Genomic DNA, 27,042 nt, shown 5'->3' on the forward strand with positions numbered 1-27,042 from the left:
TAGGGGCACGAGCCAGAACAGCGGCTCTGCATTCGGGGACTGGGTGTGAGTCTCGGTTGGAGCCAAGGGCACCACTGGGATTTCTCCTCTGACAACCCCTCGCAAGATGCTCAAGCGTCCCATGAGGCCGTTGAGCACAAAGCTTGGTGGAACGCAAGAGGCTACAGGGAAGGCTGGTGAGGACAGGGAAGCCAGAGGGTTTGGAAGCACTGACTCAGCCCTTTTCCAGAAACCACGTGCTGTAACACAAGAGTCATCCATCGCTGACGAAACCACAGAACTGTTCAGACAGCGACCCTCGCAGCACCTCCTCGCTAACCACGACTGAGTCGTCGGACAGCTGCAAGAACACCACAAAGGCAGCTCTTTGCCAACAGCAAGGAGACAGAAAACAACTCAACTCGGTTCCGAGCTGAAAGTCTGCACGTTGCAAAGCAGGGGTGTTCGGTACCGTTTCAGTGAACCATGCTCTTGCGTGGCTGGCCTCAGTAGCCCATGAAAACCAGAGTCCCAGATTCTCAGTTTAACAGTTTAGGGAATGAAACATAAAGACAACGCTCAGCCACTCTGGTCCCAAAACCGCAGATGCGACAAGCAGTGATGCAAAGACGCGCAGGCAGCCAGGACAAGCCCAGACAGCAGCCGTAGCACAGAAACCCAAGATGCTCACAGCTGCTCCCATCCCAGGTCCTGCCAGGACGCTTGGAGCAACTGCAAGGAGGACGTGCTGAGGCAAGGTTTAGGAGAGTATTACCTTTTGATTCTGCGTCCTGTGAAGGGGTGCTGGCTTCTCGCTGTTCTCCGGAGTCCACCGAGATGCTTCGTTCCCGTTTCACCTTGCCCTTCAAGGAGCTGAAGTTTGGGACAGTGTTCTGGCTGTTTTTCAGTCCAGAGTTGCCAGGGGAGATCTGAGTGGCCTTGCCGCCATGGCTGCCCGCCCCCACACCCTTAGAGCCCAGGTTGCAGGTGGGTGCTTGGCTCACGTTGTGGTGCTGGGCCGGGGCACCGCTGCTGCCTGCCTTGCCATGGCTGGGCAGTTTGTTGTCAGGGTGCATTGGATTGGCTAAAGCTTCCCACAGCGCCAGTGGAGGGACCTCCCAGGCCCTTCGGTCAGAAACCTGCAAGAGAAGAGGGTGACGAGTGAGTGCAGTGCCCCTCGTGTGTGCGCAGCTGACAGGGGCACTGCCCAGGGCTGGGGCACTGGGGCTGCTGCTTGGTCGCAGGGCCAGACAAAGCCTGTGGCAAGGCACAACCCAGAGCCGCTTGTGCCGGGAATTAGCCCTGACCCCTTTGAGCAAAGGATCCTCCTCCGCAGTTAGCTGCGTGCAGATAAGCAGCAAACTCCCACCCAGGCACGGCAGACTTGCCAGCTCTCCAAGGCACAGGCACGGACACAAGAGCCCTCGTTTCCGAGGCCACGATGAGAACGGGGTGCTGCATGCCAGCCTGGCCCTTTGGTGAGTGGAAGGATCTATCTAGGGCTATTTTGCAGGTGCTCCCAGAGCTCAGACAGCTTCGTGACCCTGAACACAAATCTGTTGCCCCACGGGTTTCAGGGACCCCTTCTGCTGCTAAATCAGTTTCCTCTGCTCTGCAAAACACACAGGAGACAACTAAGCAGACAGAAAATGGTCTTGATGCAAGCCAATAAAGAGAAAGCTGGGACAGGGCAGGGAAGGACTAAGAGGAGAAGGAGGCGGTGGGTTGCAAGGCAAGGGCAGAGCTGGGAGTGGGGGCACTCGTCAGCTAAGCGGTATCCCTGTCTCTCCCAGGGGCCTGAGGGACCATTCACAGCTCCTACTCCAAAAGGCCCTGGGTGGGGGACCGTCCACTTCAGCGGCAGCTTCCAGCCCAGCAGGATGATGCAACGTGCCACGGGCCTGCCAGGATAGCAGGGTGAGGCTCTCCTGCTCCAGACCCAGCCCAGCTTTCTGAATAGCCCCACAGGCTGAGGCAGAGCATTTCAGGGGAGAGGCGGTTAGAGCAGAGCGCGCAGGCTTCTGGGCTGGAGGACGTGCATGCAGCTGAGCAATGCTGCAGCAGCCCTCCTTGCAGATCTATTTGCCTTGGCAGAGTCTCTTAGGCTTGTGCTGGGATTCTTCCCCTCAGAGCTCTGCACGGGCATTACAGATGACTGGGACGTGGCTCCACAGTACCTGAGCACATCACGTATTCTGGAGGGCTGCTACTAACCTTCAGTTCAACAGACAACCCTAGTATCTGCAGGGTGCATCCTTCCTGGCCTATGAGTACCTCCTACTTGCAGCCAGTAGCCTTCTTCAACATGGCACAGGCAGTGTGGGACATCAGCCAGCCTCACCTCAGGGGCTACTGGAGCGGGCAGAGGATGTCCCTGACCTTCTTATGCACCGACTCTTCCCAGCCTGAACCGCGTTCACTGCTAAGCTCTCCGAGACAGTCTCAGCGCAGAAAGATGCACGTCCCCGTGAGAACTGCTCCTCGCTTTCTTCATCTAGAGGACATAACTCTTCCAGCATGGGGGCCCACGTTCCTCTGCTACAGCCTCCTCACTACCACAGCCAGTGACCCCAAAGCTGCAGACACCCCCACTGCCTGTCACAGTCTTCTCTACTTCTCAGGGAGCAGGGGGAGAGTAAACCGTGTGTTCGTGGAAGTTGAGGTATTACTCTCTGTTTGCTTACTTCTGCTATGTGCTTTGCGTGACACCCCCACGACACACTCAAGAACCTTTCCCGTGCACAGGCAGAGAAATTTCCCAGCACACGGGGGTTACTGGGCCCGTGGTCTGCTCCTCCCATCCGGACCGAGCAGGCCAGATACTGTGCACAGATTTCTTCTGCCACCCAGGGACAGGAAGCACCGGCTCCAGACCAAACCCCACATCTCTAAATAGCGCCGCAAGAGCTCAGCAGCACTACACACACTGCTCCTGGCTTGCTGAAGGCGGGCCTGAAGACATATCGTCGGCAAAAGCCAAGCACTTGCTCTGCTAGGGCAAAACACCGTACCCAGAACAGCACGCAAGCGAAGAGCAAAGCACACTTGGCAGACCCGTAATCCCTGAAAGATGGCGATTGCCACGAGGCGCAGGCTGCAGCTTGCCATCCACCACCAGCGAGTTCCCTGCCTGCAAAAGGGACTTCTCAGCACCTGCCTCCCTGCGAGGCAAGGCTGAGCCGGTGGCTGGCTGGCACACCGCGGTGGCTGACCGAGAGCAGCCTGCACAAACAGCGCTACACAGCCCGCCCAGGCATTCCTAGTTAGTTAGTGGGATCGTTCGTGCACAGCTTGGCCTATCACCGCTTCCTAACTAGCGAGTCGTTAGTTGCTCCCTCCTCCTCTGCCTCCTCCCCACGCACCTCGACAAGGGCTCTGCTCTAGCCTGGAGGAAGACGGTGAGCCACAGCACCGATTAATTTTCACAGCACATAAGGGAGTTGCTAGCCCTTTAAGTGTCAGCCAGTCTCGCTCGCTCGCTCTTGTTCTCTGGGGACCTATTAATAGCAGCTGGAAAGATCACATCACTCTCTGGATATTTATACCCCTCATTCCACACCAGGAGAGATTTATGTCAGAGCTGCCGTCCCAGTGCCTGCCCAATTGCTCTGTCAAACCACTCACAGGGGGAGGGGAGCAGAGCGGGGAAAGAGACATGGAGAGGGCAAGCGGGGAGGAGGAGAAGGTCCATATGGCACAAGCTGCGGCGTTAAGCACACACGCTGCCTGCAGCCACTGGCTGGCCAGCCACAGGGAGCCTTCAGCCCCGCTGGAAGAGGCTGCTGCTAGACAGCATTCCGGAAAGCAAGCCCTGCAGCAGCTCCCGCTGCTGGTGGCCCAGAGCCCCAGCCTGCTGTGCCGCACTCGGCAATCTTTGCAACACATTGCACCGCAGTCCTGAGGGTCACAAACTGACTGATGCCAGGGTGCGGCTAGATCAGCCAAGGAGATGCTACCACCACCATCCATATCAACAATAGGCTGGGAGATGCAGGTTTGCCTGTGGCACATCTGTATGGACACAATATTGCATTCAAAATAGATCCCAAAGCGCTTCACATGTGAATGCTCAGCAGCATTGCAGCACAACCCCAGTACAGCATAGCATGGGCATGTGAGTACCCTGGGGAGGAAGGAAGAAAACCGTGGCCCCGCTAAGACCATGCCTGCAGAGTCCAGAGACTAATGCTCGAGATGCACCTCCTATCCCTCTAGTTCTCAGGTCAGCTTGCAGGGAACACACGCATTGATCCCGAAGGACCTGGCAGCCGCCACAACAAAACCTTCAGACACTCATGTCCGCAGCGTGCATGAGCCTCACTGGCTGTGAGGTCCCTCCAGAACGTTACATTTTTGGGGCATCTATCTTCTTTTCTTCTTTCATGTTGGGAGTAGGCTGGTGCTCCAGGGAGGACATCCAATGCCTTGCCTCAGCCAGTCGCAGGATGAAAAGCCACCCTGGGCTGTTGGGGGGCCCTGGCTCAACCTTGGGAAGCCCTCCTCTTCCAGCCTTGACTGAGACTGACTGCACCCCCCTCGCAAATCCTAATGGGAGCAAGGCCAGAAGCAGCTGCCTGCGGATTCTGCTCTGCTTTCGGGAGTAGCAACAGTTGGATCCTGTTGCAGATGCATAGCGGGGATCCACCCTGGCCTCCCATCTGTCTGGTTGCAGTATGCCGATAGGCATCTCGATTGCTGTAAGCTCCTTGCACACGCCCCTAGATTCAAACTAGATTCTAGCAGGCATGCCACACATCTGGGACACAGAAGAGAATTAATTGGAAAGTAGATGCACTGACATGGGGAGACAAACGATCCAAAACATCTTGAAAAGAACATGACAAAAAGGAGACTGCATAGAAATCTGGCTCCCTCTGCAATTTAGCAACACACCCACTCCAGCCCAGCAGTTTTAAAGACAATAGCAAACTTAATTCCCAGTGGTTATTCCCAGACTCCTGGCTTCTACCCCCAGCTGCCACCGATTCCACGAATGACCCTGAGCAAGATGTACTCTTTCTGGGTGCCTCAATTCCTCCATCATTAAACAGGGGGACAACCCAGCCTACCTCATGAAGGGAGGGAGGCTTACAAGGCACAATAAATATCTCTGTTGAACGAAGCGCTACATCTAAATGCAGAGGGAAAGTATTTGCGCCTGGTACATCTGAAAAGCCACAGCTTTAAATCAAAGTCTGGGACCTTCGCAGACAAGAAACCTCAGAACAAAACAACAAAACCTGCTTTCAGTAAATCTCCTCCAGTACGGTCTGAACAGCAGCAGAGGGGGAGGAGGAAGCTCCGGGTGAGGAGAGACTGGGCTGACATATTCCCAATCCCGGAATTGCTAGCTGATAGTTCAAGAAACCTGAAACCCCACTGCATTCCCGCAGGACTTTCTGGTGAATCATGCTCCCGCTCGCTCCGAAGGACAACACAGATTCCCAACACTGCCGCAAGAATGCGGAGCCTGCGCCCGCCTCCTGACGGGGCAGGAAAGCCTCCCGGCTGCCAGCCTGCCTGTCCTGCAGCTTCCACGTCTCAATGCTGGCTGACATTGCTGCCGTGCTATCCCTATTGGGAGAAAGGGCGAGAGAGGAAGCTGGGAAACCAGTCACGACGATTCAAAAAGGAAAGAGCTTTGCCGCACCTCCCTCCTATCAGATGCTGGGGAGAGCTCTTGCGAAACCCAGATGACTACTGACTTGTGCATACACAGCAAAGACCATAACCCAGGCCTCCTGAGCTGTGTTGACATGCCCCGCAGCTCATGAACACCCAACGTACCAGACGAGACAGGTCATGACAGAGTGATGCAACAAGCAGAAAGTCACCCAGCTGCACTCCGCCAGCCAGTCCAGGAAGTATCAAGACTAGGTTGCCATTGCAAACACCTTCTAAGCACATCGCCTACGCTGATAACCATCCACCCGCTCACTACAAGCAGCAATCCTGGGACGAGCCCGATCTAAAACGTCCCATGGACACCACCACAAACTCAAGCGGAACACCTTGGCTTTGGAAATGAGAAGTCCTAAGCAAGCTCAAGGGCTTCTTGAAGAAAGGCATTAGGCAGAGAACAGCAAAAGGAGAGACCCCAAAGACCCTCCTGAAATACCTCTCACCCCAAGTCTGGATGAGATCACGGGCACACTGCCTAACACCACTCCTAGATTACCAGTCCTTCCAGGGTTAACGGCAGAAGGGGTTGGAACACCTCCAAAGAAATACCATACTATTTCATTAAAGTCAGAGTATTTCACGGAGGCAAAGACTATGACAAATTTTCCAGAAGCAAGATTTCTGAAGTCTGAGACTCTTGGATCATTTCTGATTTGAGAAAAAGACCAGAATCAGAAACTTGACCTTTCCATGCAAAAATGGTTGTTCCAAAACAATCCTTTTCGCAAGACCATTCAATGGGTTTTGAGTCTGTTCCAATGAGAAACAAAACCCTCAAAAACAGTAGCAAAACAGCATTGCTGTCACCCAGCCAGCTCCAGCCAAGAGTCAGCGATGGGCTCTAACAGCCAGACAAGCCCGACAAGCGCAGCTCTAGGCCAGCACGCTATTTAGCAACGAACGATTGCAGGAGCGTCTCCCTAACCCCTGTACGGGAGCACTCGCCTGCGTGTTTATCACCAGTGAGAACAGCCTTAACCCAGGCTGCTACTGCTAAAGGCGTTCTCATGTGAGCCTTGCTTCGGCTGGCCAGACTTGGAGACATCGGGAGGCAGGCAGTTCTGCAGGGCAATGCTCCCACTGACAAGAGTCATCCGTTTTGAATGTGTCATGAAATTATCTTGCTCTTATACCATCAGACGGATAGCCCAGAGAAGCCCGTTTTCTCTTCTGTTAATTTCTTGGATTCTTCTCACGCCCTTTTAAATGGCAGAAAAGGTGGTACCCTCATCAGCTGTATCATAGATAGAATCATAGAATGGTTTGGGTTGGAAGGGACCTTAAAGACGATCTAGTTCTGACCCCCCCTGCCATGGGTAGGGACACCTTCCACTAGACCAGGTTGCTCAAAGCCCCGTCCAACCTGGCCTTGAACACTTCCAGGGATGGAGCCCCCACAACTTCTCCGGGCAACCTGTTCCAGTGCCTCACCACCCTCACAGTGAAGAATTTCTTCCTAATATCTCATCAAAATCTTCCCTCTTTCAGTTTAAAGCCATTACCCCCTTGTCCTATCACTACAGGCCCTCGTAAAAAGTCCCTCTCCAGCTTTCCTGTAGGCCCCTTCAGGTACTGGAAGGTTGCTATAAGGTCTCCCTGGAGCCTTCTCTTCTCCAGGCTGAACAACCCCCACTCTCTCAGTCTGTCTTCGTAGGAGAGGTGCTCCAGCCCTCCGGTCATCTCCATGGCCCTCCTCTGGACTCGCTCCAGCAGGTCCATGTCCTTCTTATGTTGGGGCCCCACAGCCGAATGCAGTACTCTAGGTGGGGTCTCACGAGAGCGGAGTAGAGGGGCAGAATCACCTCCCTCGACCTACCGGCCACGCTTCTTTTGATGCGGCCCACGATACGGTTGGCTTTCTGGGCTGCAAGCGCACATTGCCCAACACCCCCAAGTCCTTCTCAGGACTGCTCTCAATCCGTTCTCTGCCCAGCCTGTATGTGTGCTTGGGATTGCCCCGACCCACGTGCAGGACCTTGCGCTTGGCCTTGTTGAACTTCATGAGGTTCGCATGGGCCCACCTCTCAAGCCTGTCAAGGTCCCTCTGGATGGCACCCCTTCCCTCCAGAGGGTCGACCGCACGGTTTGGTGTCATTGGCAGACTTGCTGAGGGTGCACTCAATCCCACTGTCCGTGTCTCCGACAAAGATGTTAAACAGCGCCTGTCCCAATACCAACCCCCGAGGAACGCCACTCGTCACTGGTCTTCACTTGGACATCGAGCCACTGACCGCAACTCTTTGAGTGTGACCATCCAGTCAATTCCTTACCCACCGAGTGGTCCATCTGTCAAATCCATGTCTCTCCAATTTAGAGACAAGGACGTCATGTAGGACAGTGTCAAATGCTTTGCACAAGTCCAGGTAGATGACTTCAATTGCTCTTCCCTTATCTACCAACGCTGTAACCCCGTCGTAGAAGGCCACCAAATTTGTCAGGCACGATTTGCCCTTAGTGAAGCCATGTTGGCTGTCACCAATCACCTCCTTACTTCCCATGTGCCTTAGCATAGTTTCCAGGAGGATCTGCTCCATGATCTTGCCGGGCACAGAGGTGAGACTGACTGGCTTGTACTTCTCCAGGTCCTCCTTTTTTCCCTTTTTAAAAATGGGGGTTATGTTTCCCCTTTTCCAGCCAGTGGGAACTTTACTGGACTGACACGACTTCTCAAATATGACGGATAGTGGCTTTGCAACTTCATCCGCCAGTTCCCTCAGGACCCGCAGATGCATCTCATCAGGTCCCGTGGACTTGTGCACCTTCAGGTTCCTTAGATGGTCTTGAACCTGGATCTTCTCCTACAGTGGGCAGCTCTTCATTCTCCCAGTCCCTGCCTTTGCCTTCTGCGACTTGGGCAGTGTGGCTTGAGCACTTGCCAGTGAAGACTGAGGCAAAAAAGTCACTGAGTACCTCCACCTTCTCCGTATCCTGGCTAACCAGGTCTCCCGTTTCCATCCAGAGAGGGCCCGTGTTTTCCCTAGTCTTCCTTTTCTCCCCGATGTACCTATAGAAGCTTTTCTTGTTGCCCTTGACATCCCTGGCCAGATTTAATTCTATCAGGGCTTTAAGCTTTCCTAACCTTATCCCTGGCTGCTTGGACAATGTCTCTGTATTCCTCCCAGGCTACCTGTCCTTGCTTCCACCCTCTGTAGGCTTCCTTTTTGTGTTTGAGTTTGTCCAGGAGCTCCTTGTTCATCCACGCAGGCCTCCTGGCGTTTTTGCCTGACTTCCTCTTTGTTGGGATGCATCGCTCCTGAGCTTGGAGGAGGTGATCCTTGAATATTACCTAGCTTTCTTGGGCCCCCTCTTTCCTCCGGGGCTTTATCCCATGGTACTCTACCAGGCAGATCCCTGAAGAGGCCAAAGTCTGCTCTCCTCAAGTCCAGGGGAGTGAGCTTGCTGTGCGCCCTTCTCGGTGCTCTAAGGATCTTGAACTCCACCATTTCGTGGTCACTGCAGCCCAGGCTGCCCTTGAGCTTCACATTCCCCACCAGCCCCTCCTTGTTGGTGAGAACAAGGTCCAGCATAGCACCTCTCCTCGTTGGCTCCTCTATCACTTGGAGAAGGAAGTTATCATCGACGCATTCCAGGAACCTCTCGGATTGCTTATGCCCTGCCGTGTTGTCCCTCCAACAGATATCGGGGTGGTTGAAGTCCCCCATGAGTACCAGGGCTTGTGAACGTGAGGCTGCTCCTACCTGTCTATAGAGGGCCTCATCCGCTCAGTCTTCCTGGTTGGGTGGCCGGTAGCAGACCCCCCACTATAATGTCACCTGTCCCTGCCCTCCCTTTACTCCTGACCCATAAGCTCTCGGTCAGCTCCTCATCCATCCTCAGGTGGAGCTCCATGCACTCCAGCTGGTTGTTGACATAGAGGGCGACACCCCCTCCTCTCCTTCCTAAAGAGCCTGTGTCCTTCCATTCCAACACTCCAGTCATAGGAGCCACCCCACCACGTCTCCGTGATGCCAGTAAGGTCGTAGCCCTGCAGGCGTGCGCATGTCTCTAACTCCTCTTGTTTATTCCCCATGCTACGTGCGTTTGCATAGAGGCATTTAAGTTGGGTCCCCGATGAAGCTGACGTACTGGCTGGAGTGGCTGGAATTCCTTTGTGCTGCTCTTCAGGTGCTCTCCTGCTGACCTGTGATCCTCCTCCAGGCTCTGGGCACCTATTGCTGGCACTAGCATCAAGCTGGTAGGAGTGGGATGGATTGAGGTTGCCCTCCCCCAGCAACTTTAGTTTGAAGCCCTCTTTACCAGCTTGGCAAGCCTATGGGAGGGTTCTAAAAGGCCTGCAGAGAGAACTAATTCTCTGTTGAATCCTACCCGTTCTCAGACTCATTTTGGCAGACCCTGCTGATCTCCTGCCATTTGGAGCTGCGTCGGGAACGATGCATTTCAGCGGGGCTGCTTGGCTATGAGTCTCAAAGGTCTTTAGTAGGACAAAACGTCAGATTCATGTTCCCTTCCACCTAGGAACAGACATCCCCACGTAACATGGGTGGAAACTGAGGCTCGGAGAGAGGGAGGTGAACTGGGAATGCTGTTTGCTTTCTGCCCTGCACCCTACTACCTTTCTCCTGCCGCATCTTCAATCCATCGGTGTTAGAAGAGCTTTTCTTAGCACTTCCTTGCCGCCAGCTCAACAGTTTCTCCCACTCTTCTGCTGCTTACTGCACCGCCAAGCAGAGCCTGGCTTCCTGTCCTGTGCTCAGGGAGTGTCCAGGTCTATCACCAAATTTGCAGATCCTTCCAGTTTCCAACTGGCACGTTCCCTACAGAAACCCTGCATGTGCCAGACATTACTCGACAGTCACATGCGGCTCTATGGGGACGATAACGAGGAATTATTTTGTATACCAGCTCGTGCAACCTGCTGGGGACAGGTCAGCAAGAGACCTGCAGGAAGCTCTGGGTGCCCCACATGCACGGTAGCACAGCCACCTACACGTTGCAGCTCAGCAGGCTGCAGTGGTGTAACAGCATCTAGTAGGTCAGGGAGCAAAGCCAGAAATGTCTTCCAAAGGTACTGCTGCTGCTCAGGGAGCTTTGATTTCCTCCAAGGCAGGATCTCTTCCCGCAGTATGTGAACTCTGGCCAGAGTCACGGGCCGCTGTGACAGCTGGACACCCCCACACAGCCTTTGGTAAACGCCTCAAGGATCTTAGCTTGTAGATGCCAGCAGCATGGCTCAGGCGGGTAGCAACACCAGGATACACAAAACACTTCTGCAGCAGGCACCTTGCATCTGACCCCCTCAACCGCTCACCACCAGCTGTCCCATCATATGCAGCTCAAGGCAGGAGTCCACCCCAGACCGCAACAGCGCGGGTGTGCTGGGGTGCACAAAGACAAGCTCACCTATACATGAAGGGGGCGGTTTCCCTGTGAAAACCATTATGGCAGGTAACACTGCAGGCTGCAATGCACAGCCACAGCATGGACCGCCCTGTGAAGTTGCTACATGGGATTAAAAGACCTCCTTGGGCAATTCCCACCGTCTTTGTGCACTAGGGTTACTGGGATTGGGTGAGTAATGCTTAAAAGTCTACCTGGTGAGCTGCCCTCTGCTACACCAGCTCTCCTGAGTAGCAGGGCTCATAGATGAGACCTTGAAAACCCAGTGCTCCCACCAATATCACAAGAGAGCCAAGTCTTGCCTAGAGTCAGGTGTGCCAGGTAAACGCCTGATGCAGCTAAGCCTACGAGGGTCTTTCAGCTGTGTCTAGAGTTCAGTAACTGCTTCAGGATCCTTTGGCAATAACTGAAGAAGCCCGTGAGATGCCAGCAGTGTGCAGGACTGGAACCCAGCAATGCTGGAGCTTCACGAGGAGCTCCCGAGCTTCAACACAATAGTTTCTGCTCTTCTTTTTAGCAGAAAGTCTCTCTGCAGGGCTCTGTGACGGACTAGCCATCGTCAACAAGGACATCACTCTTGGTTCCTTCCCTACCTGCTGTCTCCAAGCTAGAGACATAAGGGTTCCCGAGCATCATGGGGTCTTGTTGCCCACGGCTGGTCCAGCTTCATGTTGGGTGTCCAGAAGCACCAGATTTTCCAGGGTGTCACACCCAGTGCCCCATCTCTGGGCCTGAGGTGGAGACTGTGGGACAAAGCCACTAGGTGTCACCGTCACCCAGGGCATCCACAGCCTCGCCAGGGCTGAGCACGAGCGAACTCGCTGCACCTCCTGCCAGCACAGAGGCACCCAAGCTGGCGCAGGGGCTTTGTGCCCAGACCATGGGCTTCCTCTGCACCCCAGCCCTCACACCAGGGACTCCGCAGGGCGTGGAGGGGTGTGCTGGAGGCCAGAGCCATGCACCATATCCCTGTAGCAGACACTTATCCCACTTCCTCAGTTAAAGGCAGCACGGAGATACCTGTTGCATGCTGCAAGCGAGGGCTAGACATCCTGTACCACCTTGCAGAAAATCTCCCCCAAAACAACAGCTCTTCCTTTGAGCCCAACAATGCAAGCTCAGGCCACTTTCCAGCATGAAGAAGGGCACAATCTTTGCAGACAGAGTCCTGACAGGAAACCCTTGTGGCAGGGACACCCCTGCCACCTCTCAAAGCCATGTACCCCAGCTGCACCGCACGGTACGACCAGCAGTGCCACAAGCAAGTTTGCCTTTGAGGAGGGTCACGGCAGAGGAAATAAGACATTTTAAGCCACACGCAGGAAGGCTTGGTCCGACAGCCCTACTTTCACCTGACTACATGCATTTTTCAGATCACTCAGTGTCCCAGGGTTCTTGGCCCGCCCTTGAAATAGACATGAGTTGGGGAAGAGTTGGGCTCCCTTCCTGTGCCCAGTCCTGGCACTAAATGCAACGTACAAAGGACACACCTGCACAAAAAGCAGAGGCTGGAGCACCTGTGGGCCAGCAAACTGCCCAGATTGCAGCACTGCATCTGTGCACGTGAGCACACGTATGTACCCCAGCCCACCTGGGGAGGGGGAGCCGACAAAGAAATGCAGAGAAGAGGGGGGAAAGCAAGACCAGCTGCCGTGGCACCTTGCCCCTACACTGCCCTCTGCCAGCCCGGACTGCAGAAAAGATGCAGAGCCAAGCGCTCCTCCAGGATTATAAATACCAGGCCCAGCATGCAGCGGAGTCTGGGCTCTATATTTAAACCCCGGCTGAGGTCACTTCCTTTTCCCAGCAGCTCCCTCCAGCCCCCACCCCATCGCCTCGTATTTGCATGCCATCATGACTAAGGCACATCGGGGTTTAAGGTCAGAGGGGAAGCGGCCGCGCATCTGCCTTGCAGGAAATTCCACCCTGGGAAACCCTTCACCTTCCCCAGCGCGGATCGGATCGGCACAGGCAGTGGAGATCCTGCTGCTGAGCGGTGGCAGCTGCCTGTGGGCGGTACTGGGGCTCCAGCGCTGGGCTGGAGAGGGAGGGAGAGACCTCAAGGAGAGGGGAGCCCATGCTCCCCACCTGGCTTTACCATCAGAGTCTGGGCTTGCACCGATCTGGAGAGGGGTTTCCCCACTGTGCACCCTGAAAGGGCAGCTGGCTCCACCTCCTCACCACGCTTCACCTCCCAGAAGCCTCCTCCGCACCTCGAGCTGAAATTCCCCAGCTTCTCTCACTCAGGAGGTACAAAGAGACACGGCCTTCCCCACAGACCTAGCCCCACGTCCCAGGGGCTACTTTGCCCTTATACAACTCCCCCCCCACCCCCGCAGCTCACCGAGCTCCTCCAGAAACACTATGATCTAACCCTGACCCAGGCCTCCAACCACCCCATGAGAAACAGGCAGAAAGAGCCAGAAACCGCTGCATCTCACTAACTGCAGCCCTCGGGGGGCGGGGGGCAGTGAGACTCCTGTTTAACAGCAGATATACACCCACAGACAGGGAGGAGGGACCAAACAGCAACCTGTCTTGGGCGCTGCCCCCAGAGAGCCCCTCTTCTCCACCGGGACAGAGAGGTCTCATTAACTTACGATGAGCAGAGTGGGCGAGGACTTCTGACACTCTTCCAGCCCTCATGCCTGAGGCTCATGGGAGTCTTTGGGGTTTGCAGTGGTCTCTGTGGCCAGAGCCCTGGTGCCCGGACTCGGCCAGATGAAACTCTGCAGCAGTTTTGTTCGCATTTGGTACAGTAACTGGGGCCATCAAGTGCTCCCAGCTCAGCCCTTGGCCCTCCACGCTCAACTCTAGTTATGCCATTATTTAAAAACCAGAACATATCAAAAAGAAAAGTTATTGCATCAACAAAGACCGGGGTACAAAGGAGGGAGGAAGAACGCAAAAGCTACCTAGTGGGAGAAGTGGAGATAACAGATCTTTCAGAAGCAGGGAAACTGTTTAGGTTATGATATAAGCAAATTAGCTGCAGGGTTTGCAGTAGAACTAATTGGCGACACTTGCACAGTATCTATTAGGTTTCAAAGTTCTTGGCCATCTGGATTACCGAGCCGATTCGCAAGTCTCTGAGCTAGCACGAGACATGCCGGGATCGACATCTCTGAAGACCGACAGCCAGAAAGCTTCCCGTATGCAGTCTTGGCATGCCAGCCAAATGCCTTTTCCTCTCCCTCATCCCACAGATTCTGGAGAGGAAATCTGTGACAGAGCAGGGGTGCTGAGGCAGCCCTATAATCCCTGGAGTCAGCTGACGGGGAAGCAAGCATAGCAGAAAGCTGCGGGGAAGCATCACTGCTACCAAAAGATGGGCAGTGCAGAGCCGCCCAGCAGAGAGGGACGCAGGTGTCCAGCTCCTCTGGCCAGCGACAGGGTACTTGTCCTTTTAGGCACAGGGACATCGTGCTCTGGCTCCAAGCATGCACCCCAGCAGCGTGAGCACACCAGCGAGGCATGCCTGTGCCCTCCAAGGCTGTCCCTCTACAACAGCAGGAACCAGAAGCCACAGCAGACCACGAGCAGCTCGTTGGCCCGCGATCACATTACAGGACAGGAAGGAAGAAGGCACTTTGATCAGGCTGGAATTGCTTTAAACAGCTTCCACACCGATACCTCAGCCACTGGAATTAGCACCCCAACACCCCAAACGTCCTGTTCCTAAAGACACGTCTTGCTCTAGCATGCACATCGAGGCCAGAGCAACACAGCCGCTGGCAGCCACGCCAGGGCTGGACGAGGGCTGCTCCCAAAGCAAGGTCACAGCAGCAAGCAGCCTGGAAGAAGGCAGAGAGCCTCCCTAAGCCTTGTCAGAGGAAATCAAGGCTCAGCGGGGCCCTGCCCCTCCGTGTAGGTCTTCACCACAGGCATGTGCTAGCTGTCCTCAAAACGGCAGCAACCGGCGGGTTTGGAGGCAGCTGGCAGAGAGAGGCTGGCACTCCCCTGCAGCTCCCTTCTGTGTACTCAAGGGTGGCAAGAGCTCCTCCACCTGCCCACGGGACCTCCTACTCCACGCACCGCCCCGCAGCCCTCTGCTGGCAGGCAGAGGGTTAACGATGCCCAGGGAGCTGCAGGCAGCCTCCTCCTTGCCCTCTCAGGAACAATGGGGCCATTGTGGGAGGCCAGGCAAGTGTGGGCAGATCCCTGGGACTGGCAGTTACCCACTGGGTGGGTCGTTACTGCCACGAACTCTCCTCCTCCACTCAGGTAGGAGGAGAGCAGCGGCTGCCGGCCCTTCCCATGAGCCTGGAAGAAAACAGGGACAGCCCAGCTGCAGGAACACCATGCCAGCGTGCCCAGTGGCCCTGCTGAGCAAACTCGCTCCTACCAATTTGTCTGGGTACAAAATGCAGTCAGACAGCCACAGGCACAAAGCTGCCAGCCGACACCAGCATGCAGCAGACCAGACTGCGAGCCGGCTGCTCAGCACTGCCAGCACCACACCTGGGTCTCCGGCAGGATCAGCTGCGCTCTCAGGATGTGCTACAGGGGGACTGAAGCAGGAGGAACCAGGTTTTTCTCACCCCAAAGTCACATTTCAATGGTGGGTGCAAGTGCTGACCTGGGACCAAGAGCTTCTGGGAAACCTGAGAACTCCTCAGCCTGACACACGTGAGCAGTGAGAACACAACCGTGTATGGGGGGTACGATGGTGACTGCTTTCCAAGCCTCTGCAGCCTGAAACTGGGATGAATAAGCAAGGGAGCAAGCTGCTCCAACATACTCCCACTCTCCTACAGATCTCCCAGCCCCAGCACGTCAGTGCAAAGAGCACTCGGGATGCTCCAAATTCACACCCCCAAGACAGAGCTGATCCCCAACACAGCAGCAGCACCGCTGGGAAGTCCTATGCCAAGGCAAGGCCGGCACTCTGTCACGCTCCCAGACTTTCCAGCAGAGCCTCATGCCCCCTTGGGCATGGGACCAGGGTACACAACAACAAACTCGGCTCACTGAAGTGTACACTGAGCATCCGCGTGAAACCCTTGGCCAGGAACCTGACTCTGGACTAACTGCCCGACTTACAGCCGCTGCATGCTGCCTCCAACATCAGAAGCAGCTCTGGCTGGTCCACAGGAGCGCAGCAGTGCAATGCAAAGAGAAGTGGAAAACAGCCCTGTACTGCTCAGCACTGCCTCCCCGGGACCCCTCATGCTGGGCACAAGCCTGCAGGTGATGCTGCAGAGTGCTGCTCCACACATCTGGATTAGTCCAAGTCCCGACAGGGGGAAGGTGCAGCTCAGGTGCACACTGTGCGTGCTGCTGTGTGCAACCACTGCAGCTCGAACCCCACAGGAGCGACTGCCTATCCGTGTGGGAGATGTGTCCTTTCCCACTCGACACTGCGGCTTCTTCCCCCATCGCACAACTAGACTCAATCTTCCCATTTTCAGGAGCACAAATACAGGCCAGCACAATTCTCTGACCTGGCAGCACCAACTCTGCCAGCAGTCCCCATCTCCGTTTCTTTTTTATCCAGTCTCCCAGTGTCCCGCACTAGCTCAGGAGCACCACTGCTCCCTAATTTTCCCAGAGCCGGACTGACAAGCAGCTTGAGCAGACTCACGCAGCTCCCCAGGTCTGCACCCTGGTTCGTGCTTTCAGAGCTGGAGCCTTCTCCCCTGCAACTCCCAGATAACTATTCTGTCATTTCTTTACATTTCCCACCTGAGGGCATCGCTTTCTTCCCTGCCCCCAGATCGCTCTCTCCTGATGCTGTTACTCGGCTCCACCAAGCCCACTTCAAGACATGCTATACAAGTTAAATACAACACTACTTCAGGTCCCAAATAGGCTGGCTGCTCTCAAAAGAAAGGGCTACAAATAGATCCGTCAATGTAAACGTGCTGTGCTCCCCGCCTTGCAGCCAACCCTGTTCAACAAACCAGTGCAGCCTTCAGATGGATTTTGCTCTTCCCTAAATATTCAAGCAAGAGGGCCCAAGACAAGGGCAGGTAAAAGCATCTGACGGATCTGACAGGGCAGGGTTTAATCTGTGTATCTTTACAAGACAGCATGCCTGAAAGAAAACACAATCTCTCCTTCCAACAAGGAAAAGGAAGAACCTGGGTAACCTCTGGCAAAAAGGGGGGGGGGGGAGAAAAGAAAAAAAAAAATCAGGGCAAGAAGGACAAAACAATCTTTGTCCTCATTTTGCTGGTCACGCAAGCACAGGGCAGCCTCAGTACCCGCTGCCCCAGCTCGGACAGCAAGTAATAAGCACGACCGGCCCAGTTTCACCGAGGCTTATAGAAACCAGGCTCTATGGTCTAGGGAAAGCTGTGTCCCTGCACTCGAGAAAGAGGTAGAACATAGACAGGATTTCCAGACTACGCTGATAATCGGCTCACAGAAACCAGATAGGACAGCACACCCTGAGAGGTCACCGCTCGGCTCCACAACGTTCACTTCAGACGCTGTTCCTTTAAATGTGGCTCCAGAGACCACACAAGGGTTAAATCTGCCTATAAATATCTGTTCTCAGCAGGGCTGCTGCTCTGAACCCTCCAGCCATCTGTTCTAGCTTTCCCCCATCTAAGACTCTAACATCTGAAACACGCTCACAATTCTTAGGAGTGCTCCCAAAAATAGACCAGCGCTGTGGCTTAGCTCTGTCGCCTGTGTCTGTGAGCGCAGGAGCATGTATGCCTGCGCCTGTGCCGGCACAAGCCCGGAGCTGTGCGGATACGAACACGTCTGCCTCTGTGATGGCGAGCAGGCCAGCACCAGCATGGGTCTATTTGCATCCATGTTGGCGTGGGTGTGCCTGCTTAACCACAGATCCATGTGAATCCGCATGAGCATGTTCACGCTGGTACAAACCTGCATCTGTACGCGTGTGCGCGTTTGTACCAGCGCGTGGGCGTGAGAGAATGTGGAAGCCTCTCTACCAGTGGATGCGACAGCAGTCCTGCCGTGCCCTCTTCCCTGGCGGGATGGCAGCGCTGTGGGACACTGCCAGGCACCTCTCCCGAGGCAGCCCGTCCCCGCTTGGCCTCAGTGTGAACTAGGTTGTCCTCTGAGGTCCCGCTGTCCCCAGGCTCTTGCGCTGCAATCCAGACAGCGAGCCTACCCTACAGCACAGCAGGGAAGGGAGGACGACGGTTCTCTTGTTCAACGCTTGGCTCAGCAAATTCAGCAACCCCACCTCCGGGCACCAGAACCTCGCTGCGAAAGCAAGTAAAGCCTGATCTGCATGAGGCCGGAGACACACCACCCTGCTCACATCCAGCTGGGGCTTGCAGGATTTCCTCAAGCACAGATCTACAGAGAGAGATGGGGCAAGGCTCCTACTGCAGACACGACAGCTTTCTCTTGAAGCAGAGTGGGCTCCAAGTCTCTCATAGCTCTTTCCAAATATCAAAGACGTCGGTAGGTTCACCCTTCCGACTGCCAAGCCCATTAGCCTCACTCCACGCAGGCAAATCCAGGAGACAATGATCATCTTCACGCTCACAAGGCAAAATGGGAAACGAGCTGTCAGCTCCCAAATCCGGACGTATTGTCCAGGAGCACACCGTCCTCCTGAGCATCCTCAGGGCACAGTGCTGTCCACCTGCTCTGTGCCAAGCACAGCTCATACTCAAACACCCGTTATTCAGCGGGGGCCATCACAAAGCAGCTCAGCCCTGGCCGCTGGCTGTGCTGACACCACATCACAGGGCGATGTGCACGCACAGCCACAGGGAGGGGACAACTGGTGTCCATCCTCCATGTAGTGACAACAGCCCGAGGATCAGACAGCAGCTAGTTTTTCATCTCTAACTAGTTCCACAAGAGTGATTTTCCCTTCCAGACTGAGTAAAACTATAGACAAAGCCTCAAACACAAATGTGCCTGGCTGCAGTACGGGACGGGGCTGTCTCGGCGCACTCCGTTTCTGCCAGTTGCTAACCCCCACGGCGATGTGGTGGGGAATGCCTGCCACAACACGGCACATGCAGAGCTAAGCCTCCTTGACCCACAGACACACACAGAGCCTTGAGTTTTGCTCAGGGTTTGCCAAGCTGCCCAGCCTCTTTCACCCCTCTGATGTGCTCGAGATAGCCAGCTAGCTCCAAGAACTACAAGCAAGACTTTCCAAGAAGCCTAAAATGCAGGTACACCTTAAACTCGGGTGACAATGTAAATGGAAAGAGCCTGAAATTCCCACTCTTCGTTTCAGCCTTTGACAGCGAGATGTGCTGGGAAATAGCCTCAGCAGACTGAGTCAACACAGTTATACTCTATTTCTGACAGAGGGAAAAAAACGCCATTGATCCAGGTATTGATTTGATGCAGGAGTTTGTGTTTGTAACAAGGTCTGACCCATGGGCAAACTTTTAAACAAGCATCTTTCCTGGTGATGAAGTTAGAAACAGACTGTGCCAAACTCTGGTCACCTGCCTAAGGAGCAGAAGTTAAGCAGTCCCTCGGGGATGCTTCCCTCCTCCACTCCCCCAGTGTTAAAAACCATGTTGTTGGGTGGAGGAACACCACAAACAGCTGTAAGGCGGAACCGTCATTTTGAGGAGTACAGCACAGCTAGGGTGTAAATGGGGGGCTGAAGGCCAGGCAGTTTGTCAGAGGTTTCAGATCATGAGGTGGAAAGGATTTAAACAGCAGATCCATTTCAGGATTATTTCCGCCCCCACCTTTCTCTCAGAAAGAGCAATGGGATTTCAAGATCCCCACAGGTTTGCAATCCAACCAAGCAAAGGCCTGAGAACCAGAAAACGACACTGACCAGGACAACATGGAACTAACAAGTCTTGTTTCCTTCTCTCCAGCAAAAGCAAAAGCAAACAGGTAAGTACCAGGACCAAGTAGGTACCCACTGACATGGACAACTTCTAAAAGCACTGCCCACAAATAGCTCCCGTACCAGCTCAGGCCCCCAGTGGGCTCCATGTTTGGTGGAAAATAACGGGTCTCCACTTCAGTACCGGGCCACAGGTGCCAGCAATCTGCAGGTCACTCCGAGTTACTGTATTGCCTTCCAAACCATTCCTGTTCTTCTTCTGTCCCAGACATTTGCCGAGTGAATGACGGCAAATAAGTTTAAGGAAAAAGCATGGCTACATCAGGCGCAGTTATTCCATCAGAGAGACACTCGAGTATTGCTACAGAGCGCTCTTCTTCCCACACCTCCTCAACCCTACGGGCACAAGCTCTTAAGAGACAGGGAAGGGAAGTGAGGACAGGCTGAGGACTAGGCACAAATGAATGCAGGAGATGCATCCCCAGCAGCAACCTCCTGACCTCAAAGCTCCTTCCCTTAGTGCCCAGCAAACGTGCAACATCCATTGCCCTCCACTCATGTCCAGCCCCAGAAATCTCTGCCAACAAACACCAGATCCCAGCAGCACTTCTCACTTTTCCTCACTGCTTTTGTCCTGCTATCACAGTTCCTGCAGGAACCGCAGACGCATGCGCACTGCAGCGTTTTCATAGCCGCCTCCAGCTGTATAGTATAGGCAAGGCCACTGACCATCAGAGAAGCGGTGGGGGCACAACTACGTGTGCAGAGAGACGTCTTTTAGGGACTAAGATCGCTATCGTTCCCCTCACGTCTGCATTCCCCAAGTGACACGTGGCAAAGAGGCTCAGCCTTACCAGGAACTCGCAGGCACCTTTCCCCACTGCGTTCTCAAGCCTCCTTATGCACCTTTAAGTTCCCTTCATTTCAACGGAGCAAAATATTCTGGAGGATTTATTTTGCCTTTTACGTTTCTTAGCCCATCACATCCTTTCCTCCTAAAATGAAAAACAGTAAATCAGTTTCTCCCCTTCCCTGCCTTTGCTGCCTTGGAAGTATGTCTCGCAATTGAGCAGTGATACATGACAGAGGAAGCAGCAAACTAGTTCAGACCAGTGCGGGTATCCTCAGATACCCGCATGGCTCACAGCAGCCAACCGGCTGCTTGCTCTCATGCAGCCCTCTTGCTGAAGTACACAGAAGCCAGAGTCTGGCTGGAGCATTTGCTGCGATTTATGCATTTGCAATTGCAAAAATCAACATACAAATTAAGAAAATCTGTCTCTGAAACCAACCGGCCAATTTGCATCTGAAAACTCCTCTCGCCCAGAGGAGCCTCCTTTGTTTGCTCAGCAAGTTTTACTCCTGTGAGGTGCCACACGCTCCAGCGCCCAGTGACCCCCTGGGAGCTGGGACACACAGCAAGATCCCGCGACCTGTCACGCAGTTCAGGCTGGGGTGCGGGCTTGCCACAAGCAACGAGCTGAATTGGCAGTACTCGGATCACACCCGCCTCACCCCCTGCACCATCTCCCCTCTACTGTGGGAACGGGTCACAAGGCTGCCCACAGATGGGCTACAGAAGTTGGATGCGTAGGGAGTAAAGATGTTGATGGCCAATCCACAGGCCATGGGGCAGAAAAACCACCCCTTATGCACGCACCCTGCTTCTGCCCAAGCCCAGCTACGTCTGGGTGCAGGGATACGTGTGGTGGGAACACGAGGTGGGACAGTGCACTGGTGGCTTCCCTGAAAGCCTAGGGGAAAGCTGAGCTCCCAAGCCGGGATGCTGCTTCCTGGGAATTAACAGACCAAAGCGGAGGCCCAGGAACGCTGCCAGTGGCAAGCAGGGGCTCTCAAACCTTTTGTGTCCACATCCGAGTCTCAGTGCTCCGGTGCACCCGTTTCACCCTAGCGCTTGGTGCAGCAGGCAGGGGGAGCGCCGTGCAATCCCCCCGCTGTGGAGAGCAATATTAGTGCTTACCAGTGACGACTTCCAGTGCAGTGGAAGCAGACAACTCCTGTACCACCCTGCTGCAACAAGCACCCACAGGAGATGCCCGTGCCCCTGTCCCCAGGATACACGTGTCAAGCACAGCCCGACAGCACAAGGCGCCTGAAACCCGACCAGTTGCCCACACAGCCTGCCGGCGGAGAGGCCCAACACACCTGCTCCCCCCTCGACAACACAGTGTCTGGCTGCCCCTCTACAAGATGTCGGGCTGTTCACACAGGAGGGTTGTTGGCTCCCATCTTCCCAGCAGAAGAGCCGACTCCAGGGTGCGTTTCAAGCGGCCACACCTGCACCACGGCAGCCGGGAGCATTTGTAAACACTCAGGAACAAAGCTTCGCCTCTCACCTCCTCCTGCCCCCTGAAAGCTGGCCCACAGCCGCCACAGCTCCTGGGTGCCAGCAGTTGAGGGAGGCTCGCTCCTCAGCTCCCACCCTCCCAGGCCTGGTCTGCCTGGCCTTTGGCAATACACTTCACCTCTCCATTCCTTCCATCTAATTGCCCGTACGAGAGCGGACGCTGCCATCAGCCTGCAAAGGCCTTGGCGCAGCAGGCAGCTCCCCCTCCTCCCAGGCAGCATCACTGCAGGCAGAAGCAAGAAGGCAAAACCAGGCTGCCATCCTGCACCTTCTCCCCCTAGACTGATTCTGAAAATAAAAACCAGCTTCCACTTGTCCTGGCCCCGAGAGAGAAGGAGGCAGAAAGAGGTTTGTTGTCAATACATGAAACTGTCGCTAAGTGAAGGAGAAAAAAAATCTGGGGGGAAGGGGGGGAACGAGGGAGGGGACAAAACCGCATTTTTACTTCTGGTGGCCAGCCAGCTGACTGACTCAGCCAGTTTGGTCGCCTGCCATATAGATTTAAAAACAAAACCAAGCTCTCGGAGAGGGGAGAGAAGGGGATTCAGATGAATGTGCTTTTTTGTTGCATGTCAAGCAGATCCTAGGCCGGCCCAAGACGTGTTTAGGAAAATGGCTTCCCTGCCACACTGTGCCCAGGGGCTCGGCGCAGAGCAAGGCGCAGCACAGGTCTGCCGCTGCCGTGCTGCCGGTGCCACGTGCAGCACAAGATTCCTGCTGCAGCACCGCTCACGGCAAAACGCTGGGTCCAAAAAGAAGTACAGTAAAAGCCTAAGGCTCCAGGGCTGCCCCCAGAGCTGGTTCCCTCCAGCCACCTCGAGGGCTAGAGACAGCGGTCTGGGTCCCCAGGCAGTTGCCATCTACCTGCCGGGCAGCATGGCCAAGGCCAGGGTGACCTGCTGCATCCGAGGTGTCCTGCATCTGCTGGGAAAACAGCTGTGCGGTACACTGCCTGCCGCTGCAGCCGCCCTCGGGTCGTGGGCTAGGGCTGCATGCGGCGGGCAGCTCCCCACCTTCGCCTGCTCCCTGCAGGAGGAATGCGCACAGGAGGTGGGAGGAGCGGGGAAGAGGTTGTTTTGAAATACCAGCTCCCGTTTTATTTATCTGGATCCCACAGTGCCCATGGCACAGTAGCCACTCGTAACGAGCGCTTTCTGTTCCCAAAGCACTGTACAAACACGAACATGCGCTCCCCACGCCCTTTGCAGCAACACAACGCACTGGCATGCTCAGCACGGCACCAGGCGCACAGAGCTCACCGCCCCACGCCGACTTGGCGCTTCCACACAACTGGATGGTCATGAAATCATATGTGAATAAGTAGTACTTGGCACTTTGCAGCTGCAGCAGGCATTACAAACATGAGCTGGTGAAGCCTCATGAGCCTCCCACGCAGCGATCTCCCATAGAAACTGGCCAGCCTCCCTGGAGATTAATCCCTCGCTCACTGTGGGGAGTGAAGACAGAATAAGTTACCTAAGGAGCTGAGGCAGGTAAGTGCAAACCCTGTGGCTGTTATTCCTGTTTCAAGATAGCAGAACAGAGACACAGAAAAACCAAGGCCTTGCCCAAAGCTGCCCCAGCCATCAGCAAAGCCGAGAAGAAAACCTTTGCCCTTTGGCTCCGGGTCCTCAGCACGGACACTAGGACAATACTGAAATGTGGTCTGCCAGCTGCCCCGGAAAAGGTATCATCTCCAGCAGCGCCTCACCAGCCTCGTGAGGGCTCAGAAGAGAGGTGCAGATGTGCACCCCCGCGGGCAGGGGGAGCAGGTGCATGACCCCCCTGGGGACTGCTGCAGAGAGGCACCCGGGGAGCCTGCTGCTGCCAGCACCGGTTCACGCAGGAAGCAGGCAGACAGACACAAGGACAGCTGCCAAGCCGGACGGGACCCACCACTGCAGGGCGAGTGACACCACTCATGGACCGGCAGCTCGAGCTCTCCCCAGCCTTCAGCCCGGGGGGAACAGGCTGGCCTCACCTTTGGAGATGTTTCTGATTTGAGCAGAAGGAGCAAGACGTGGGGCTGGGGGCAGGGGAGGGGAGCGATGGGTAGAGGTTTGCAGCGGAGCTAAAAGGGGAGATTTAGTAACTGTCGGAAAAAATGGCTGCTTTATTGCAGGCAGCTTGTAAACCCTGGAGCCTGAAGGTCTGGGAGTAATTTCTCCCTCCCACGTGCTGGGCTCAGTTTGTACTGGGGGTCAGAGGTCAGTGCTTTTCCAAAGCATTCTGGGAAAGACGCCAACTGGAGCAAGCTGCTAAACACTGCTCCTGCAGCACGGCCCAAGCTGCTGAGAGCAGCGGGCTGGAGCGCGCCGTTAACCCTTCGCAGGGCAATTCCTCCCCTCCATCTCTCCTGGCTCCATCCCTTGAGCACAGGAAGAGGAGGGTGGGGAGGATGGCTGCTGCGGACCCGCCGGGGACAGCCTCCCCTGGAGGCCACCCTGCGCAGGGCTGGGCTGGGGAGGCAACTCGCCTCCCCGGAGCACCAGCTGATGCCTTGGCGTCGTCCGGGGCCTGGACTCAGCCACACGCGTACAAGCCTAGCCTGCTTCCTGGCTCGCCAGCAACCAAGTCCTGCTGACGGGCTAGGTCCAGGAGTCAGTCTCCCAGCAGGGAAAAACAAGAGCCCAGCAGAGCGAGAGCCGAGTGTCTGCGGTAAAGCCGTGCATTAGCCTCGGCATGGAGGGAAAGGCAGCTCACAGGAACACACCCAGCACCACTGTAGAAGGGAGAAGAGCCAGGTACCTGTCTCCTTGAGCCCAACACCAGTCCCTGCAGCCCATACACCTGTCTCCACCACGCCACTGCCCTCCAGGAAGCCTGTGGGCAGAGTCACAACCGGGGGCTCTAACCGGGGCACTCGCAGGAGATAATACTCTCGTTGGCAGGGCCCTGCCAGACTCCTAGCACTCCTTCTACACTCAAGGGAAGGATGCCCTCCCCAGCGACCTCCTGGGCCCTGGCGCTCCCTCCACCTCCACTCATCAGTGCTTTCTTCCCAGGGTAACGTCATGTCCTGCTGCCTTCCCCCTCCACCCTGATGATCTCCTGGGGGACGCAGCGACCGGCCTCCACGTGGCACCTTCTGCTTCTCCTCAGCATCGGGTAAACACCAGAACCTACCAGTCTTGCCTCCAGATGCTGGTGATGCTCCCATTCCCCAGGGAGGGGCTTTAAAGGCTGCCTGCCAGGGCTCCCTTATCTCCTTAGCCACCTCCTCCCAGGCGCTGGGACAGGGTCTGGCTGGCTGGGGGAGGCATGGCTTTACTGTCTCACCCCTGCGATGCAGCGGCTCTGGATCACCTGTGCAGGCAAGAGCATGGCTTCCTGCAGCATTTCAGCTTCCTCTCCCAGGGATGTGTGTGTTTCTGGCCTGGAGCCCAGCCCTGCTGCCCCCACCCCACCAAGTATCTGCCAGCACACAAAGAGGAAGGGAGCTCAGTTCTGTTTCTCAGCTGCATCTCTCATCTTTCTCTCAGACGCATGCCCCATCTTTCCCTCGCTTCATCTCCTTCGTGCTCAGCGCCGCGCCGACGAGGAGGAGGGGCCTGCGGTTACTGCCCAGGCAAACAGGAGACCCAAGCGCTTGACTCAGGTCTGGCTGCCGGATCTGCTCTAGGCTCTTCCCCTCCACGCAGCAGCACCGGTCCCGGTTGCCACAGACTGGTGCTCAAAAGCATGCCGATGGGTGTGCCAGGGCCCTTCGCTGGTGACACCTGCAGAGCCTTGGCCCTGCTCGCCATGCAGCCCCCGGCCTCGCTGCTCACTGTCTGCCAGATGCCCTGCCCTGCCCCAGCAGCTCCCATCTCTACGCCACATCCTTCACAGGCACTCAGATAATTTCACCGGCTCCTCTGGTGGCAGTCACCCAGCTCTCCCCGCTACCGCTTCTTCGATGCCTGGCACGGGCATGGACCACAGCCTTACTAACCAAATGGGGGGCAGAACGTATTGTCAACTAACTGCGTGCCGAGCAATGCTCCTCCCCAAGACCGTGCTTCCTCCAAGCTGGCAGGGGGGATCTGGCTGTGCCTCTGCACCCCTCGACCGCAAAGACAGTCACAGTGAAGAAGAAGATCCCTCTCCCTCCAAACACAGACTTGTGCGTTCTTGCCTAAATCCCTTTGAATCGCGCCCGCATCTTTCTGATCCAGGTACAACACAGCAAATTTCCCCACCGGCTTCGTTTGTTCCATCTTTCCAAGCTCCTGTTTTCATGTCCCACCTGCAATCCCTCCAGCTCCTTCTTCCAAACCTGCCTTTACAGTCAGAGCTGCTGAATCTTCTTTCATCCTCTACCATCTCTTCTGACTAATCCACATACCTCAGCCCTCCTTCTGGGCTTTCCCCGAGGTCACAGCCCGGCGTTGTCTTCATGCTCCCAGGTACTGCTTCACCAGTTTCAGGAGAAAGGAGTTTGCTACGCCCCTCCAGTGCCCTCTTCATTAAATCCTTCCGCTCCATCCCTCCCAGCTCCTCCACTCTCACCTCCGGAGAAGCCCCCAGGCTAGAAGCACATGTGGTGCAGCCAGGGCATCTCGGCGACTGTCGTGTTGGGGGACTGGCTGGGCTTGGGGTAAAGATGTCCCCTCAGGCTACCACCACACTTTCTGGTGACAAACGCATACCCACAGACGGGAACATGCTGCAGCAGCACCGAGAGGCTGAAGCCACAGAAATGCCACTTTGCAGGGTGCTTCCTGCTGCCAAGACAGCAGGACTACCAAGCCTGGGGGTTACTCTCAGGAGGCAGAAATCCACAGCCCTGCTGCCCTCTGCACCCAAGGAGCACATCATCCCACCACTCGGACACAGCAGAAAGAAACAAACCTCCCTTCTCCCTGAAGGGGCCAGATGAATACCTGGAATAGCAAGCTTTGCCCCCCGCAGCTGT

The 27,042-nt window shown here is 55.5% G+C and overlaps 1 protein-coding gene across 3 annotated transcripts in view; it reads right to left on the reverse strand.

The window, feature by feature from the left end:
* Positions 1–27,042, reverse strand: part of BCL9L (BCL9 like) — a 75,816-nt gene that overhangs the window by 12,849 nt on the left and 35,925 nt on the right. For all 3 annotated transcript variants that reach the window (XM_076358363.1, XM_076358362.1, XM_076358364.1), the window contains one exon: positions 755–1,118. In XM_076358363.1, coding sequence (XP_076214478.1) covers positions 755–1,055 — 301 coding nt within the window. In that variant the 5' untranslated portion in view covers positions 1,056–1,118. The remainder of the gene's footprint in view (positions 1–754; positions 1,119–27,042) is intronic.

This window comes from Aptenodytes patagonicus, chromosome 23, assembly GCF_965638725.1.
Source record: "Aptenodytes patagonicus chromosome 23, bAptPat1.pri.cur, whole genome shotgun sequence".
NCBI lineage: Eukaryota > Metazoa > Chordata > Aves > Sphenisciformes > Spheniscidae > Aptenodytes > Aptenodytes patagonicus.